This window comes from Engystomops pustulosus, chromosome 6 (assembly GCF_040894005.1).
Source record: "Engystomops pustulosus chromosome 6, aEngPut4.maternal, whole genome shotgun sequence".
In the NCBI taxonomy this organism is placed as follows: domain Eukaryota; kingdom Metazoa; phylum Chordata; class Amphibia; order Anura; family Leptodactylidae; genus Engystomops; species Engystomops pustulosus.
This window is the reverse complement of record NC_092416.1, coordinates 142,704,490-142,720,880: the sequence shown is the minus strand read 5'-3', so window position 1 is coordinate 142,720,880 and position 16,391 is coordinate 142,704,490. Positions and strand designations below refer to the sequence as shown.

The 16,391-nt window shown below is 41.7% G+C and overlaps 1 protein-coding gene across 5 annotated transcripts in view; it reads left to right on the top strand.

Moving 5' to 3' along the window:
- Positions 1–16,391, top strand: part of GRB7 (growth factor receptor bound protein 7) — a 75,926-nt gene that overhangs the window by 13,959 nt on the left and 45,576 nt on the right. The window contains exons 1-2 of one of the 5 annotated variants that reach the window (XM_072111497.1): positions 3,659–4,025; positions 4,125–4,188. The exons of 1 other annotated variant lie outside the window; for it this stretch is intronic. Coding sequence is in view for 1 of the 4 variants with exons in the window: in XM_072111495.1 (XP_071967596.1) it covers positions 3,567–3,621 (55 nt within the window). In the remaining 3 variants the exon portion in view is untranslated. Of the gene's footprint in view, positions 1–3,553; positions 3,622–3,658; positions 4,026–4,121; positions 4,189–16,391 lie in introns of those variants that run through there. 3 more of the 5 variants (XM_072111498.1, XM_072111495.1, XM_072111496.1) reach the window with 3 other exon arrangements.

Sequence of the window (16,391 nt, the reverse complement as noted above, 5' to 3'; positions counted from 1 at the left end):
GGTTTGTTTCTTATTTGCATTTTTTTTCATGTGCAGCATCCTCTACATTTGCATTTCACGCCCCATTCAAGTCTATGGAGACGCATAAAAACCGCATTGCAATTGCTAGGTGATATGAAAGAAAGGCAGGAAGTGGCATGTGGGTACCAATCAAAGAATACTTTGAAAAATGTGCATGAAAAACGTGAAAACGCATTAAAAAAACGCAAACAACATGCTCGTGAAAAACACGAAAACACTGATGACTCCTGGCAAAAACTGACCAGGAATACAGGCAAAAACATCAGTTTTTCACACATCGCACTCTGACGTGATCTGCGACCCAAGTGTGAACTGGGCCTAAGTCTAACGCGCCTCTTTGGACTCAAATTTACTTGGGTATAAATTTTAGTTTTTTTACATTGCGCCCACAGACAGCTGTCATACAGGTGAATTTGGGGCACTAAAGCACAGGTCCATATGGACCTATATTTGGTTTAGGGTCCCAAGTTGAAGAAGCCCACTAGTGAAAAAATGTAGTACAACATCAAAAGCTCAAAAAAATTTTTTGACCTATCAAAAGCAACAGGAGCATAGACTATAATAATGAAGTTCTTGTGTGTGTCTTCTGTTGTATCTGATGTGCATCTACATTTACCATACACAATCCCTCTGGCTTTGCAGAGACAGGGGATAGAAACTCATAACAAACACTCTGCTCCGAGTCCTAAGGATCAGTGACATGGAACATGTGTTCCCTTACTGTAATTCCAGAGTCTTCTTCCTGCTTGTGAAAGATTTCTCTGCATCAGAGAAGAGCAAAGTAATATGAAGCTACATCTCATAGAATACACTGAAAATGCTGCACACAGCTCTCCCAGATGGCACCAGGGGAGTCTGACAACCGTGCAGCTAATCATGGCATTGACTTGTCTGCCATATCACACTGTGGTCACAGGACTTAGTTGCCGTAATGTAAAAGTATTTGGAGTTAAGATAAAAACAGTCCCACAACTAGGATACTGTTGGTAAATGAACAGTATATGCCCTAAAATGAAACAACTATTAAACAAATTTGCAGTAAATTGTGTGTATTGGACCTTGAAAACTGTGTGCATAGCAGTACCATGCCAGGCTTGTACCCGTGGTACATTTCTCTACGCCACCATGTCATACCATTGCTGACCTAGTTTATGTACAGGTTATACCATTACTGACCTAGTTTATGGACAGTTCATACCATTACTGACCTAGTTTATGGACAGGTTATACCATTACTGACCTAGTTTATGGACAGGTCATACCATTACTGACCTAGTTTGTGGACAGGGTCAGACAAGGCATTTGCACAAATTTTAGAAACAAGAAAGTATATCAGTGGCAGAACAGTTTTCAGGTGAAAGACATTTCAGCAAGAAAGAGGTGCACTTCATTTTTTATTTTTCGCACATAAAAGGATTGTACCAATTTTGATTGCTACAATCTTATAACAGGGCCAGGGCCAGCACTGGGCATACCCGGGCAAGTTCTAGGGACCAGGGCTTCTGGGGGCCCACATAAAGCTGTATATAAGGAATCCATTGGGGTGAGGGAGGCTGTATCTAATGAATCCATAGGGGGGTTGTTTGGGATGATAAAATAGGGAATATTTTAGGGAACAGGAGACTGTTTTAGTTTCTGAATTGTTAATGCCACCACGTGAGTTCACTGCAAAGGGGCCCACTGAGGCTCTGTCACCCAGGTGCCTACTGAAACCTAGAGCCAACCCTGAACAAACTGATCAGTGGGGTTCAACTGCTGAGACCCCCACTGTTCACAAGAACAGGGGTCCCATTATCACTAATTGATGGAGCTTCAGTTCCATTAATTACTAAGGGAGTGAAATTGCTGAGAACAAAGCTAAGGTATCTCTGGCACTGCCATTCACTGTGTATGTGAGTGCTAGAGACACCCCAAACGCTTTACTAGACAATTTCTGATCCTTCTATACTATTGAATGGAGCAACAGAAAATGCATGCTCACTTAGCCTGTTGATAGGGTATTACCCCTTTAAGGCACATCATAAAAAATGCACATAACATGTTGGTGTTGAATGGAGGTTAAGTATCACAAACCATGACAAGGTAAGGCTTTCCAAAATCAAACCGGTGGGCGGGGGCGCAGAATAAAATAGGGGAAGTTAGGTTAATGTTATAGTTGCACATTAAAATATTTTCTGTATTGATATCTGTGTAGCAAATAATATTGTAAAGTGTGGATAGAAGTGCAAAGCGGGTGATAGCTCTGTAGTTACATTATGGGGATTGAGATGGGGACTGGCCTGGGATGGCACAGAAGTTGAATGCTTTGTACACATGCAAAAAACAAAGTGGTACAATGAATCAGATGGATTACTAAGTTCCTGGATAAAGTGGGTGGTCTGGAAAAGAACACAGTGAAAGAGAAGCTGTGGACCACTAAGATCATCACTATGGCAAAAAGGTGGCAAAATCGCCCAGTCCATAGGACAGGCACATAGGGATGCAAGGGGGAACCAAGTGCCACATGACTTTTGCTGTGTTAATAGGAGCAATGAAGTCAGAGAAGATGTGTACCTAGCATTATAAGTGTCTAGGTGCATAAGACATAAGACCAGGAAGTGAAAAGAACAGATTAATTACAATGCATGGGCGCAGTGTAAGGAAGAAGCGCCATATGGTAGAGATAAGGAAGAGGTCTGACTATAAATACTGCTTCTGATTCCCTGAGTCACATCCATCGGTTATATTACCTGTTTTCGGCTCAGATCTCATCCAGGTGAATGTAGTTGAGCTGCAATACCAAACACAACCACTATTCAATGTGCAGCACTCTTCTAACTGATAAGTGGTGTTAATGCCCAGTGTCCGCTGATCGCCACAAGTCGGAGAAGCTGTAAATGCAGCAGAGGTAAACGTGTAACATGCATCACTGCAGATGTTAGACCTGCTTTCTGCATGGGATATTTCATTGAATATATAAAGCGCTACGGTATTTGATGGCGCTATATAAATAGAGATTATTATTACAGGTGGACCCTACTTAAGAACGCCCTACTTACAGACGACCCCTAGTTACATACGGACCTCTAGATGTTGCTAATTTTCTGTACTTTAGCCTCAGGCTTCAATAAACATCTGTAACAGTTATCACAGGTGCCAGTTATGAAGCTTTATTGTTAATCCTTGTTCTTATGACAACCCAATATTTTTAAAATCCAATTGTCGCAGAGACCAAAAATTTTTTTGCTGGGGTTACAATTATAAAATATACAGTTCTGACTTACATACAAATTCAACTTAAGAACAAACCTACAGATCCTATCTTGTACATAACCCGGGGACCGCCTGTATTATTATTACAGATATGATGGACAGCTTCTTGGTGCACACTGTATTATGTGACAAATCCTTGTACCAAATGTAGGATAAACTGGACATCCCGTTTGGTACTTTTAAGATCCTGTGCCCTCCCTCCCTCAACCTGTACCCTCCCTCCTGGTAACGAAACGTGCAGCTCAGCTACTAATTCCCTCCCAAGCAACAGACAGAGGAGGAGAGGCTTATACATGGGCATTGGAGCCAGTCCAAGAGCTCACAGAGCTGCTAAGCAGGGAATGCACAGTATGTACACATACGACATCCACCTCCCTAATACCTGCATGTGTGTGCCGCAGATTATTCCTACCCCAGAGTTCACGTGAGCAGAAAAGATAGCATTTAAGTACATAGCAACGTGTGCACGCCCAGACACCAGGCTGAGACAGCACATCTAGTGTCTGTACAACACCTCGCAGCCATACACTGTACACATAGGCACCTGGTCTGGCTACTCCATAAGATGACTCTGATTCATATTTCAAGAGGGCGGGAAAAGTGTTTCCAGGTGATGTCACCTGGGAGGAGTGCCTATGTAAATCAAGACAGGTAGATAAAGAGAGGAGGATAAACAGGAATTGCCAGTTCTCCACTCGCAGAAGAGCCCCCCCATCCGCCCCCCTGGATCTCTGTACTGGTCATCGGTACAGGTAGGACATTGTCACTTCTCTAATAAGACCCCTGCAGGACCAGCTCCGCCACTTCTTATGTGATTTGTGTGTACGTGTGTAACTGTGTGTTATCAGCAGGAGTGCTACATAAGCAGAACTGGATGTATACAGGGCTCCGGTAGAGAACAAGATATATACTCAGGTATGTGTACAGTCTGTGTTCATTGTGGATATTCTAGTGAACGTGCCGTAGGTTGTCAACTTGTATCTAACTGCCAGGGAACTACAAGTCCCAGCAATTTCTTCCAGATGAAGTTTTAAGAAAGCTGCTAGTTTGCTTTGTACGTATGAACTGAGTGATACGTTTCCTGGTTATAGGTACAGCTTATATCTGTACGGGGTAACAGCTGGATGTATAGTCCTTAAAGGGCATGTGCGTGTTTCTTATCTGGACAGTTAGTGTCTTCTATAGGGTACAGAAGTATTGATGTAGTGGATGAGTATATTGGATGATTGGAAATACTGTACTGCTGCAGTTGGTCTGCTGGTATCTTTTATTTCTCCTCAGGGTTATTTAGTGTTACCATTTAATCCCAGGTGATTTCTTACTTTACCTCTTGCTCTGATTCTTTTAATCTCCGGAGGTTAATTCCCCCTGCCTTCCTGCTATGTTCTCGTCTTGCAGCCTTTTCGAGCAGCAGTTGCTTTAGCTGCAGATAAGGCTGATCCTATATTTCCTGGACTCAATAACAATGTCAGCATTAGAGCCCTGATACATTGAGGAATGCGCTGGCACTTAACAGAACATTTTGCAACATTTACAAGTATATACTGCATTAACCGTCCACGTTTCCCAGGGTAGACTTGACGTACTTGACATTGAAGAGAAGCTGAGCTAGTAACCTGTTTACATGCCTTTAAAGGAAACCTGTCATCAGAAATTAGCCTAATAAACCACTACAAGTATGCTGTCAAGCAGTTGAACAGCTTCTAGATGATGTTTCTTCCATACCCAGCTTGGTGGCATCATCCAGAAAATAAACTTTGAAGTAGGATGTAAGTTAGATGTATAAAGTCATGGTGGTGGAGAGTTTAACACTGAAGTCAAGCTCTTCCTGCCCCTGAACACCTCCTCCCATGTGATTGTCATCATGCACTGGACTTCAGGAGATCTGATAATTATGTGTATTCCAAGCCAGGGTGAGCTTGACTTCAATGTAAAACTCTCCACCTTCTTGACTTCATAAAACCAATTTACATCTCACTTCAGTTCTGCCACCACACCAGGCAATGAAATAAATATCATCTAAAAGCTGCATGGCTGCTTGACAACAGACTGCTAGTGGTCTATTAGGCCAATTTCTGATGACAGGTTCCTTTTAATAAGTAATCGATAAGCAAGGCCATAGGTTCTTGTAGTTTGACATGATAAACTATGGAATATTTTGGTGAACAGGAGACTGTTTTAGTTTCTGATTTTTTATTGTCGCCACGTGAGTTCACTACAAAGGGGCCCACTGAGGCTCTATCGCTCAGGGGCCTACTGAAACTGAAAAAGAGCCGACACTGGTGTGGGTAGTTAATGTTTCCCACAACCTATATCTGAAGGGATTATTCTAGGTGGCAGAGGGGTTATTCTGACATTCTTTGATGGTCTGAGGAAGTGGAAGGGCCAATTGTAAATAGGCCTGCCATTTGGGGTCTCTGAAAAAATGAAGCTATGGGTAGTTAATGTTTCCCACCACCTAAATCTAGGGGGCGTTTCTGTGCTCTAAGATCTGGTCTAGATATTTGTGAACACATCTAAGGAATGTTAAATGAAATGACTGGGCACTATAGAAAATAGTACAGGCCATATAATGATGCTATTCAGGGCTACTTGCAGGGCTAAATTGATGATGTTTTATGTGATGTGTGGTAGGATAGAAACATTGCTTGTGTGAGAGGACATCTAAAGGCAACTTTAGGGCATTTTATTAAGAAGTAAAAGCAAAACTAAATATTTTTTGGGTGTAATTTTAAGTGACAGTCATGTTGGGGGGACAAGTCATGGCATTTCTGCACTACCATTATTTTCATAACTACCTTTATGTTAAAATAAAAAAGTGTTCAATATAAATGGTCAGATACAAGGGTGTAGATAATACTGGCACTGCCCAAGTTCTTTAGTGCTTTAGGCATGGGCAGGCATTGCTTACATGGTAAATATAACCCTTGTCATATATTTACTTGCCCTGTGTATTACGAGTGATGTCTCATAGGTACTATGGGGCTTTAATAGAATTTTATCAGCACTATTATTATTATTACGGTATACAGGCGGTCCCCTACTTAAGAGCACTCGACTTACATACGACCCCTAGTTACAAATGGACCCCTGGATATTGGTAATTTATTCTACTTTAGTCCTAGGCTACAATGATCAGCTGTAACAGTTATCACAGGTGTCTGTAATAAAGCTTTAGTGTTAATATTGTTTCTTATGACAACCTAACATTTTTAAAATCCAATTGTCACAGAGACCAAAAAAGTTCTGGCTGGGATTACAATGATAAAATATACAGTTCCGACTTACATACAAACTCAACTTAAGAACAAACCTACAGACCCTATCTTGTATGTAACCCGGGGACTGCCTGTATATGTACCATCTGACATTATGTATATTTTTACACTATTTTAAAGCAATGAGATAATACATAGTTCATAGTGATAAGGGGCTGTATATGGGTACATTGGGGTAGATGGGCATCCCAACATGGTCTCTCTACTGTGAATAGTGTGAAGTCATGCATATGAAATTCTGATTAATTATTATCAATTGTTGTATTTATCTATCTCTAACAGCCTCATAGAGAATGAATGGAGAAACAATTGCTGCTTTGACCGCATTCTCAGTAGGTGACCGCCACTGATCAGTAGGGCAACACTACTAAAGTATTATTTTAGAATTACAGCTTAGAAATAACAGGAAAGGCTGTCTAATATAACCCTAGTAAGTAGGACCTACTTCTTTTTTACCTCCAAAGTTCCCCATTTTCTGTCCTATAAGGAGAACAGGAGACATCCCTCACCAGCTTTCCTTACTAACAAAAGGTTAAATGATCAGCCTGCTGCTCCATCTCTAGGAGTGGAAAAATACAAAAATATGTTCCCACGAGTTTATAATCGTAAAATCAGGACCTACAAATATGTAAAATGTATACATTGCTCCTGTAGACATGTCGGGTAGACACGCTATAGATGTTTTGCTGCATCACAGCCATAAATTGATGACTTCACTGTAGAACTGGTTTTGGTTTAGCAATGATCTGTGTAAACACACACATATATAATTGTATAGGTTAGTAAGCAGGGCATGATTCAGTGGGTCATTCAGGATACATCTCTCATTAAAACCAGTTGATCCAGAATGGCTTAAAGGGGTTGTACAGGGATAAAGAAACATGGCTGCCCTTTTAAAAAAATTTTTGGAAACCGTTCCACTCCTGTCCATGACGTATGTCTAAGACTGCAGCTCAGTTCTATTAATTTAAATAAAGGTGAGCTGCAGTGCCAGACACAACTGGTGGACAAGTGTGGTACTGCATTTTTTTTTAATGGGTTTATGGTAAGATACACAACAAACCTAAAGCACTAGGTTTATGTAACAATTTTGACAATATTAACAAAAAAAATTGAAACAGTGTTAATGGTATGGGTATACAATCCTTGAAGAAGAAAGGTAGGGACCCATGATGGAATCCATAGCTGGATTCATTAGGCTTACGTGCCAGTTTTCTGACATACAATGCCTGAAATAAGCGCAGTTTCTGGTTTACAGGAATAACACCTATTTTTCCTGTGGGGGGATGCACCTGACAGCAGAGTGGGCCGGTGGGTGGACTTCCTGCCCCATGTCTGTGCACTACCTATAGCCAGGCTATAGGACAATTCTTCCCTGCAGCACAACCCCCTCCAGATATTTTAGGAGGCTGGAGCACCATGCACCAGCGTATGATAAATCCCCCATAAGTTTTATGATCAACTCCTATGTTCATGTGGTTCTGTTTTTAGAAGAAATCGGCCATTTTCCATTCGTTGTTTTTCCCCTTTAAATACTAGCCAAATGAATGTGCCTAATTTAAAATGCCCTTTTTAATGCATTTTCAAGGTTTAGGCCCATAAATCAGTGAATATTACTCACTGATAAAGATTTGTTGCAGGAATTTATGCAAATGTCCCATTGGTTTTTATAAAGAATATATTTGCCCAATGTACTTGTAAGGCTGCATTCACATTCCTGTTTTGGCTCTACACTGTAAGGCTACATTCACACGACCGTATGATTTCTCCAGTCTCGTATTTACGGGCCGTATATACGTGACGTTTTTCATCCGTATGCAGCACGTATGTAACCCGTATTATATACATCCCCATAGACTTCTAGGGCATACGGAACTGAAATACGGGAGAAAATAGGACATGCTCTATATTTTTATACGGCCAGTATATGGTACGGAACGGAGTTAACAATGGCAATATAAATGGTCAGACGTATTGTCCATTGAAATAATTGTGGCCGTATGTAATCCGTAAAAAAACGGTACGGTACGGTACAGATACGGCCGTTTTCATACGTCCGTGTGAATGTAGCCTAAGGGTTACGATAGGTGGATGCGTCTTCAAGCTCCTCCCCCCTGAAAGTGAGAGGAGGGGCAAACACTGTCTGCTGCCAATGTTCAGGGCGATTCCCCAGTATTATAGCTGTCCTTATATGGACTGTGACATGTTTGAGTATTCGCTCAGGGGAGGCCATGGGAGGAATACAGTACAGTTGCATCCGTAGACTCTAATGGCCTGTGCGGAGCATATACATAGCACAGCAGGAGGGAGCAGGATTTTCTGAATCTTTCCATCCTGCGTTTTCCACAGTATACAATATGTAATTGGCAGACAGAGGGCAAAAGGATGCCAATGGATGTCTATGGATATGTTCAGTGTATAAGTTGGAAGCTTTCCTGGCGTATACACCGAGTTATACAGAAAAATGAGATGTGAATGTAGCCTTACAGGAATAGTTCCATGGGACTGGTTTTCTGGTGCAGAAATATCTGCGATAAATCTGATCTAATACTTGTGAATAACACTTGGCAAACGAAGCGGCATCCTATTGACCTACAATGAGCTCCATTCAGCCTCTGTCTGTCTTCCAGTATTTTTAACAGTAGGAGAACTGCTGCAGTCTGTACTCATCCTACTATAAAAGTCTGGGTTAGCCACAAATTCTATAGAAAACTGGTCTGTGCATCAGGGTTGGGTTTAGCTGCTATTCTATACAAAGACTTGTTATTGTAACAGCATGAAATATTGTTTTGTTCTTACTGTTATGAAGCAGTGGTGGAAAGTCCGATATTTCCCAGGTGTGCCTCATGCTTACCCAGCTCCAGATCTCTGCGCTATACTAATGCGTACAGTAGGTGGTTGAGAGCTTCATTGTCATTGACAACAATAAGTCTAGCCCCTTTGTTCTACAGGTCCCTAATTTCTATATATTTCCATTGTGGACAGAAACCACACAGAATTGAATCTGCCATCCTCTATCCTTCGCAGTCCAAGTAAATCTACTGGTTTCATAGAACTTGCAGATGGAGCCAATAGTCAGCGTGTAATTAGGAGACTTCTTACTCCTTCCAGACCATAGCAACATTGTATTTCACCAACACTTAACATCCAAAATCTTCTATTATTAAAACACAATTATTTTATTTTGTAACTCTTAAAAATACAAGGAGATGGGTTCTCTCTTACTATGGGGAATATGTATCATATGCTGGCGCTAGCCCCAAAATTCGCAGCCCGATACATCAAGAGGCTTTTGCCTCTTGATGTATCGGGGCGGGAGGCCCCGCGCCGACCCACTCCCGTCTGCCCACGCCCTCCGCTCGGCCGCCCGCGCCCCCCCCCTTCACGCCCCTTCACGCCCCACTGGCGTGAAGGTGGCTGATTGGGGAAAATAATCGCAAAAGCTAGCAATAAGCTAGCATTTGCGATTATTTCAGGGCCTCTGCGCCACTGGCGGTGCACAGAGGTCCTGATAAATATCCCCCTATGAGTTTATGTGTGAGTTCAGCAAACACTTCGGCTACAGCAGGGCTTGTTCACTGAGACACCAACGTTTCAGAGGCTCTGCCTCCTTCAGCCAATAATTGTGTTTTAATATCAGAAGGTTTTGGATGTTAAGTGTTGGTGTTATACTGTTGCTACCCTCTATACTTGAGCCACATCACATAAAGTCAGAATCTCCTGGATGAATCACTGTATCACATAGTCTCTCTACAGGGCGATAGAAACACTATTAACAGTAAGAAGAAATAATTATACAGGTGGAAAAGTTATACATGAGGAGCTTACACTTCAGCCTCCCTGACTTTATACTTATGTTTTCTCAGCTAATAAAACAAAAGTGGAAGGAGAAAATAGTGGATATTTACAAACCAAGATAGTTTTTTTTTTTTTTTTTTAGCAATGAAGAGTCCCGACTGCAAAAAGTAAGCGTGATATGTATAAAAGAAGTAGAGTGAAGTTAAGCTGTGTTTGTATTAGTAGTCTTCTTCAACAATGGTCACAAGACCACCTTTCTGCTAGGGAAGTATGCAGTGCCGTCCCTGAACCAACAGGCATGTTGAATGTCCTTATCTCATTGACAAATGAAGATTTGAGTCATTTGAAACAGACAAGTTTTAGACATAAATGTACTTTTCATCTCAACACTCAATTGACTCCATATGTATGAGTCAATTATTTTGTATTGCAGAGAAATACAACAACCTTATTGTTTGTTCTAGACAGACTAAGGCAACATTCATATCTCATTTTAGACCTCCATTGTAAGGGTACTTGGTCGGATTCGGTGGTCGTCGAGAGGGTTACATCGCATGGTTTGGCTCCTTACCCGTGATTTTTCAGGGTGTCTCTTAAGTGTCACTAGACTCTTCCCAGAGTGTATGCTTATTGTAGGCTGGGGATGGATGTGCAACATCTCCCAGGAGTGGAGGCAGCCGGGGCCCAGAATACTGGAGTGGCTGGCGGTTGCGGCCTAGAGTGCGCTGATGTCACGGTGCTTGGTATGGGGACCAGAGGGCTGTCCTACAGCCTGGCAGGTCTCCAACAGGTGGTGTGTGCAAGAAAGATGGAGGGAGAGACTGATGTACTGAATCTACCTGGGGCAACCCCTTGGGCTCTGTAGTATGAGTCCCTGGGTAATGGATGGGGCGCCCTTGGTGTTACAGGCGTATCCAGGGAACAGATGAAGGCAACATTGTGCAAAATAATTCATGGTTCTTTATTAGAACAACAGCAGGCAACGGGCCAAACGATCTTGTACAGATGCCGGATTACCTGAGAGTCTGGATTACTGGAGTGCAGAGTGATCCTCAGGAGAATATTCACCAGCCTGGTAGTAAGTGCAGGCTGGGATGTAGCTGTGACCAGATATGGAAGCTGCAGCTTTGACCTGGATGTTTTGTGTGTGGCACTGAAGGTGTGCGTCACACTGCCTCTCTCTCTATGTTCTGATGGATGCGCTCTCTAGGAGATCTGGGTTCCAAGAGCTTGTGCTGTCAGATTTTTCTAGAACTCAATAGTTGCTCCTGTGTCAGGAGCTAGATTTCAAGAGCTGCTCATGTGGTGAGAGCCTGGGCCTAAGAGAGCTTGCCCCTTCCTGGCCAGGGGTTTTGTTAAACCCTGGTCAGGTGGTGACTCACTCTCCAATCACACTCCAGTTCACATGAAGGAATACAATTGGATGATAACTTTAGCATTGTTAACCCTTGCCTGCACAAGCAGGATCTGCTTCTGTTAATCCCTGATGACCAGGTCTAGAACCTTGCTGGAGGGTTCGCGACTCCCTCTGTCAGCTTCTAACCTGGAGAGGGGACTGTTTGCAACATCCCCTCTAACCATGTATTGGCAGGGATGTTGCAGATGTGTCCCATTATGGCCTCCACTGAAGGTATATGTCGCTCCACAGCAGGAAATAGGATTGAAAAATGTATATCAATGTTCTTGCCCCTCCTTCACTAGAGCATGCTACCTTCAGTTAAAACAACACATTCAGTGTTTTTCAATATAGACTGCTTTTTTTGTGGCTGTCCAAGTCGCCTTGGATACTGCTTGCCATCGCTGCCTTTCTACTGGCACCAATCATTCTGCCTCTAGCCATTCAGTTTAAATTGCTAACCATAACCTGTCCATAACCTGTCCCCTCCTTATATCTCTGAACTATTAAGCGAATACCGTCCCGCACGTCATCTCCGTTCCTCACTGAACCTTCATCTTCACTCTATTACCATTCACAACCGCATCCAGGACCTTCCCCAGCCTCTCTAATACTCTGGTACCAAAATGAGTCAGACCGTCCCCCACCCTCAAAATCTTCAGATGTAATCTGAAAAGCCATCTGTTCAGGATCGCCTACAATACACAATAACTGCACTGCTCTGCTCCCTCACCTACTGTATCCATCTACCCTCCCATATAGATTGTCCTCATGGGCAGGGACCACCTTCCACTTCTTTCCTGATCTCTGTAGTTTTGTATGTGTGTTTGTTCTTGTCTTAATGTGATGTATGTAAAGCCCTTACTGATTGTACAGTACCATGGAATTATTGGTGCCCTAAAAATAAATAATAATGATAGCACACCCAGATTCTTTGCCTCTTGAAGACTTGGTATAAGGTCTTGTTCAGGCATTGACCTTTTTGCGTAGGTATCTTAAGGACCAAAATGCCCTCATTCTGTGCCTGAGTCTTAGGTTCCTTAGTTTAAAATGTATTGCAAAGGAGTTCCATTGTTACCAACCCATCTCATAACCTTTAGTCTGTCTGCTGTCTTTCCTGATTTCCTGCTTGCCTATCATTGTGACCCAGGCTCACTTGAGTACAGCTTCTGTCCTCCGACTTGTAATTATATCCTGTGCCATATCTTTTGTTGCTAATGGGGACCAAAGCAACAGAAAAATTCCCCCTATGTGGGGGTTGATCCCAATTTTAACTCTAAGCCCAATCCATTGCAATGCAATAGCTCCACAATGCCTAATGTTGAGCTTTGTACAGATCATATGCTTGTTCCATGGAGAACATGAAACTTTTCTTTCACACAAAAAGGAACAACTGTCTTAATTTTATGGATCCCCCAACTCCATATTTGGTTTTAACTTTTTTTTATTTTAAACAATAAAACAAACCAAATGAAGCAGTTATCCAATCTCTGAGAAAGTGCATACCCCATTGTATGCACATGGAGGATTGAACATCAGCGGCAGGTAGTGATTGGCTGCTGCCAATGATCAGGGTGTTTCCCTTTCCTTGTATGTACAGTAACATCAATGGGGATCTCCCTGAGATTACGCTCAGTGGAGGCCATGGGAGGGATGCTATTATGGCCTCCGCTGAGTGTATATATGACTCAGCAAGATGAATCAGAATGCAAAGATATAGCCTTTGAAGAAATGTGAATGTAGCCTAACATTTACTGTTTTCGCAAAAGGCATGTATACACCACAAATACATACCTACATAGAAATTAAACACACATATATACATTACAGTATAGACACATAATGCAGCATATACACACATACATACAATACCATATAGAGAAATATACTATATATACACACAGCATATACACATCCAATACTCCAGATGCCAGGACCCCCTGACACTGCAGGTCCCATAGTGGCTGCTATGGTCGCTACCCATGTAGTTACGCACCTGGTGCTTTTCTAAGATTAGGTGCTGTAGATACTAATCCATTGGTTTATTAACCAATATTATGGGTTGCTTGAACTTTCTTTTAACATTCTTTATTAAAGCATCATATGTCAAACAACAGCTTCAAACATGACGTTCATAGTAAGAGCATATAGGGATGTGGCATGGAGAAAAACGTAGTAGATAGGGAAAATTACAATTACAACATAAAATGCCAATACACATAATAATGTGAGGACAGTACAATGCAGTAGACCAACGTGGTTGTTGGTTGATGGAGTTTTTATTCCTAAACCAGTTGGAGATGTGGATCATGTTGATGGATGTTGTATTGTTGCATAGCACAAAGCTGTTTCACAAGAGATGAAAAAGTTCTAAAATTGTTCTAGTTACTGGTGAGAGAAATGCAGAAGAGAAGAATCCAGAAATGGCTACAACTGTTGTCTGATCTACGAGAACATTAACTTTTAGTTGGCAAGGCATTCTACCACGTGTAGTGCCACAGTGCCTAAGCACAGCATAATGAGTAACTCATAAGCTGTAGGTGCACTGGAACCATTGCCCGATAAGCTAATCATTGGCTGTAGTTGTTAGAACGGAAGTCAGCTATTTTATGCTAATCAAAACCCTAGACATGATGTAATACTCTTATCTGCGGCATAAAACAATAGCAGCCTCATGTCTAGGCAAAGTTTGATTTAAAAGATATTGTGGCTGAAGAATAGGTTTGTGTGGCAGTAAGCCTCAACCCAACAAAAGCACCACACACCCCTAGGAGGCTGGTCTGGGACAAGAGCCAGAACTTACCCACTGGACGTAGAAGACTTGGTGATTTGCACAAACATGATCTATACTGTACTCGTAAAGTGTTGGGTGGGGTTCAGAGAAGGTCCACTTTGAATCTATTGCCCATGGGCCAGATACACCTGGTGACAGCTCTGGGCTGATGTAATGCTCTGCATACAAATGCATCTGTCACCTCAGTTTTATGTTACTTTGTTTTCTTAGACTTCTAGTTGGGTTCCGCTCAAGTCTAAGCATACATTCTCTTTATTTTGCTCCCAAAAATAGCTGGAACAATGTCAGCATTGTCTGCCAACAGATCTATGGGGCTGAACTTGGAGCGTAGAATAGTTATATATTAATGGGGACTAACAATAACGGGAATTGTAGACTAGGCCGATTATAAATGTGTAGACAGACGTACATGGGCTACAGATCTGTTCATATTTCTCAAATATGTCTATTGTGGTTTTTAACTCTTTTCTGTCAAGTATGAAATTGTGAAGGGTCTTATATTCTAGTGCCATATTTTGGTTACACTTATCTAAAAATTCTGGGCATATGCCGCTCCTGCTTACGTGCCTAATACACTTCTTTTTTGCTAACCGAGGAATCGAGCGAAACAAAACTGATCATAAATACTGGATAACCGTCAGCCAAACTCACCATCTTGGTGGGATCAGGTAGCTATTTTATGTAAAGTTAAAGGAGTTGTTCGAAGAAGGGCTCAGAGTTACTGTGGCAATCTTTTTGGCACGGTACATCATCCATTTCCAGAGGGATCCGGTATTTGTTTATAGCCATTTCTTTTTTTAATTATAAATATGCATGACTGGCTCAGCAGCTATACTGATAGTTAGGAACTATAGTTGGCTACCTTATACATTTAAGGAAATCTACCATCAAAATCCATCATGATAAACCACTTCCTCATAGATCCAGGCTCTGTGGCAATCTTCTTGTATTTCTTACCCATAGCCTCCTTATAAAATGAGCTAATGAGCCATAATGGCTCTGGGGATGTTACCAGAGCCTCTCTGTGCTGCAGCTTCACGAGCTGTTAGACCATGCAGGAGCACTTCCCTCTCCCGCTGTGTTAAATTATAGAAAGAGGGAAGGGAAAATGTGGGGAAAGCAGGGAGGAGGGTGAGAAAGTGTAACATCCTTGAAGCTACAGTATGAATGGGTTTTGGTAATGCCCACCGGAGCCCTTCTGGCTCAACAGCATTGTTTTAAAAGTTGGATTTTGATGTTAGGTTAACTTAAAGGGGTATACTCTTATAAGCAAATCAATGCTTTTGTTTGTATAATGAAAAGTTAGACAATTTTCTAATATACTTTTTGTATCAATTCCTTGTGGTTTTCTAGATCCCTGCTTGCTGTCAGTCTATAGAAAGCTTCTAGGTGCACGGCTCGTTATAACACAAAGATCTGATTATTCTCTGATATTGACGAGCTGTGCAGCTGTGTGACCATGGTCAGATTTCTATCCACTGGCATTAAACATAGAATCTTCCTATAGTAGGACAGCAAGCGGAGATCTAGACAACCATGAGGAATTGATTCAGAAAGTATATTGGAAAATTGTATAACTTTTCATAATACAAACAAAAGCATTGATTTGCTTATAAGAGTATACCCCTTTAAGTTAACCTAACATCAAAATCCAACTTTTAAAACGATGCTGTTGAGCCAGAAGGGCTCCGGTGGGCATAAAATATTAATTTGCCTAAATGAGAATACCCCTTTAATGTTTTAGACTACAAAGGGATTGTTTGTAATGCCTGTAATCATTGGGATACAGAGAAATAGATATGGAATTATTTCATTATTTTATAAAAATCTAACAATTTTACATGCAGATTTT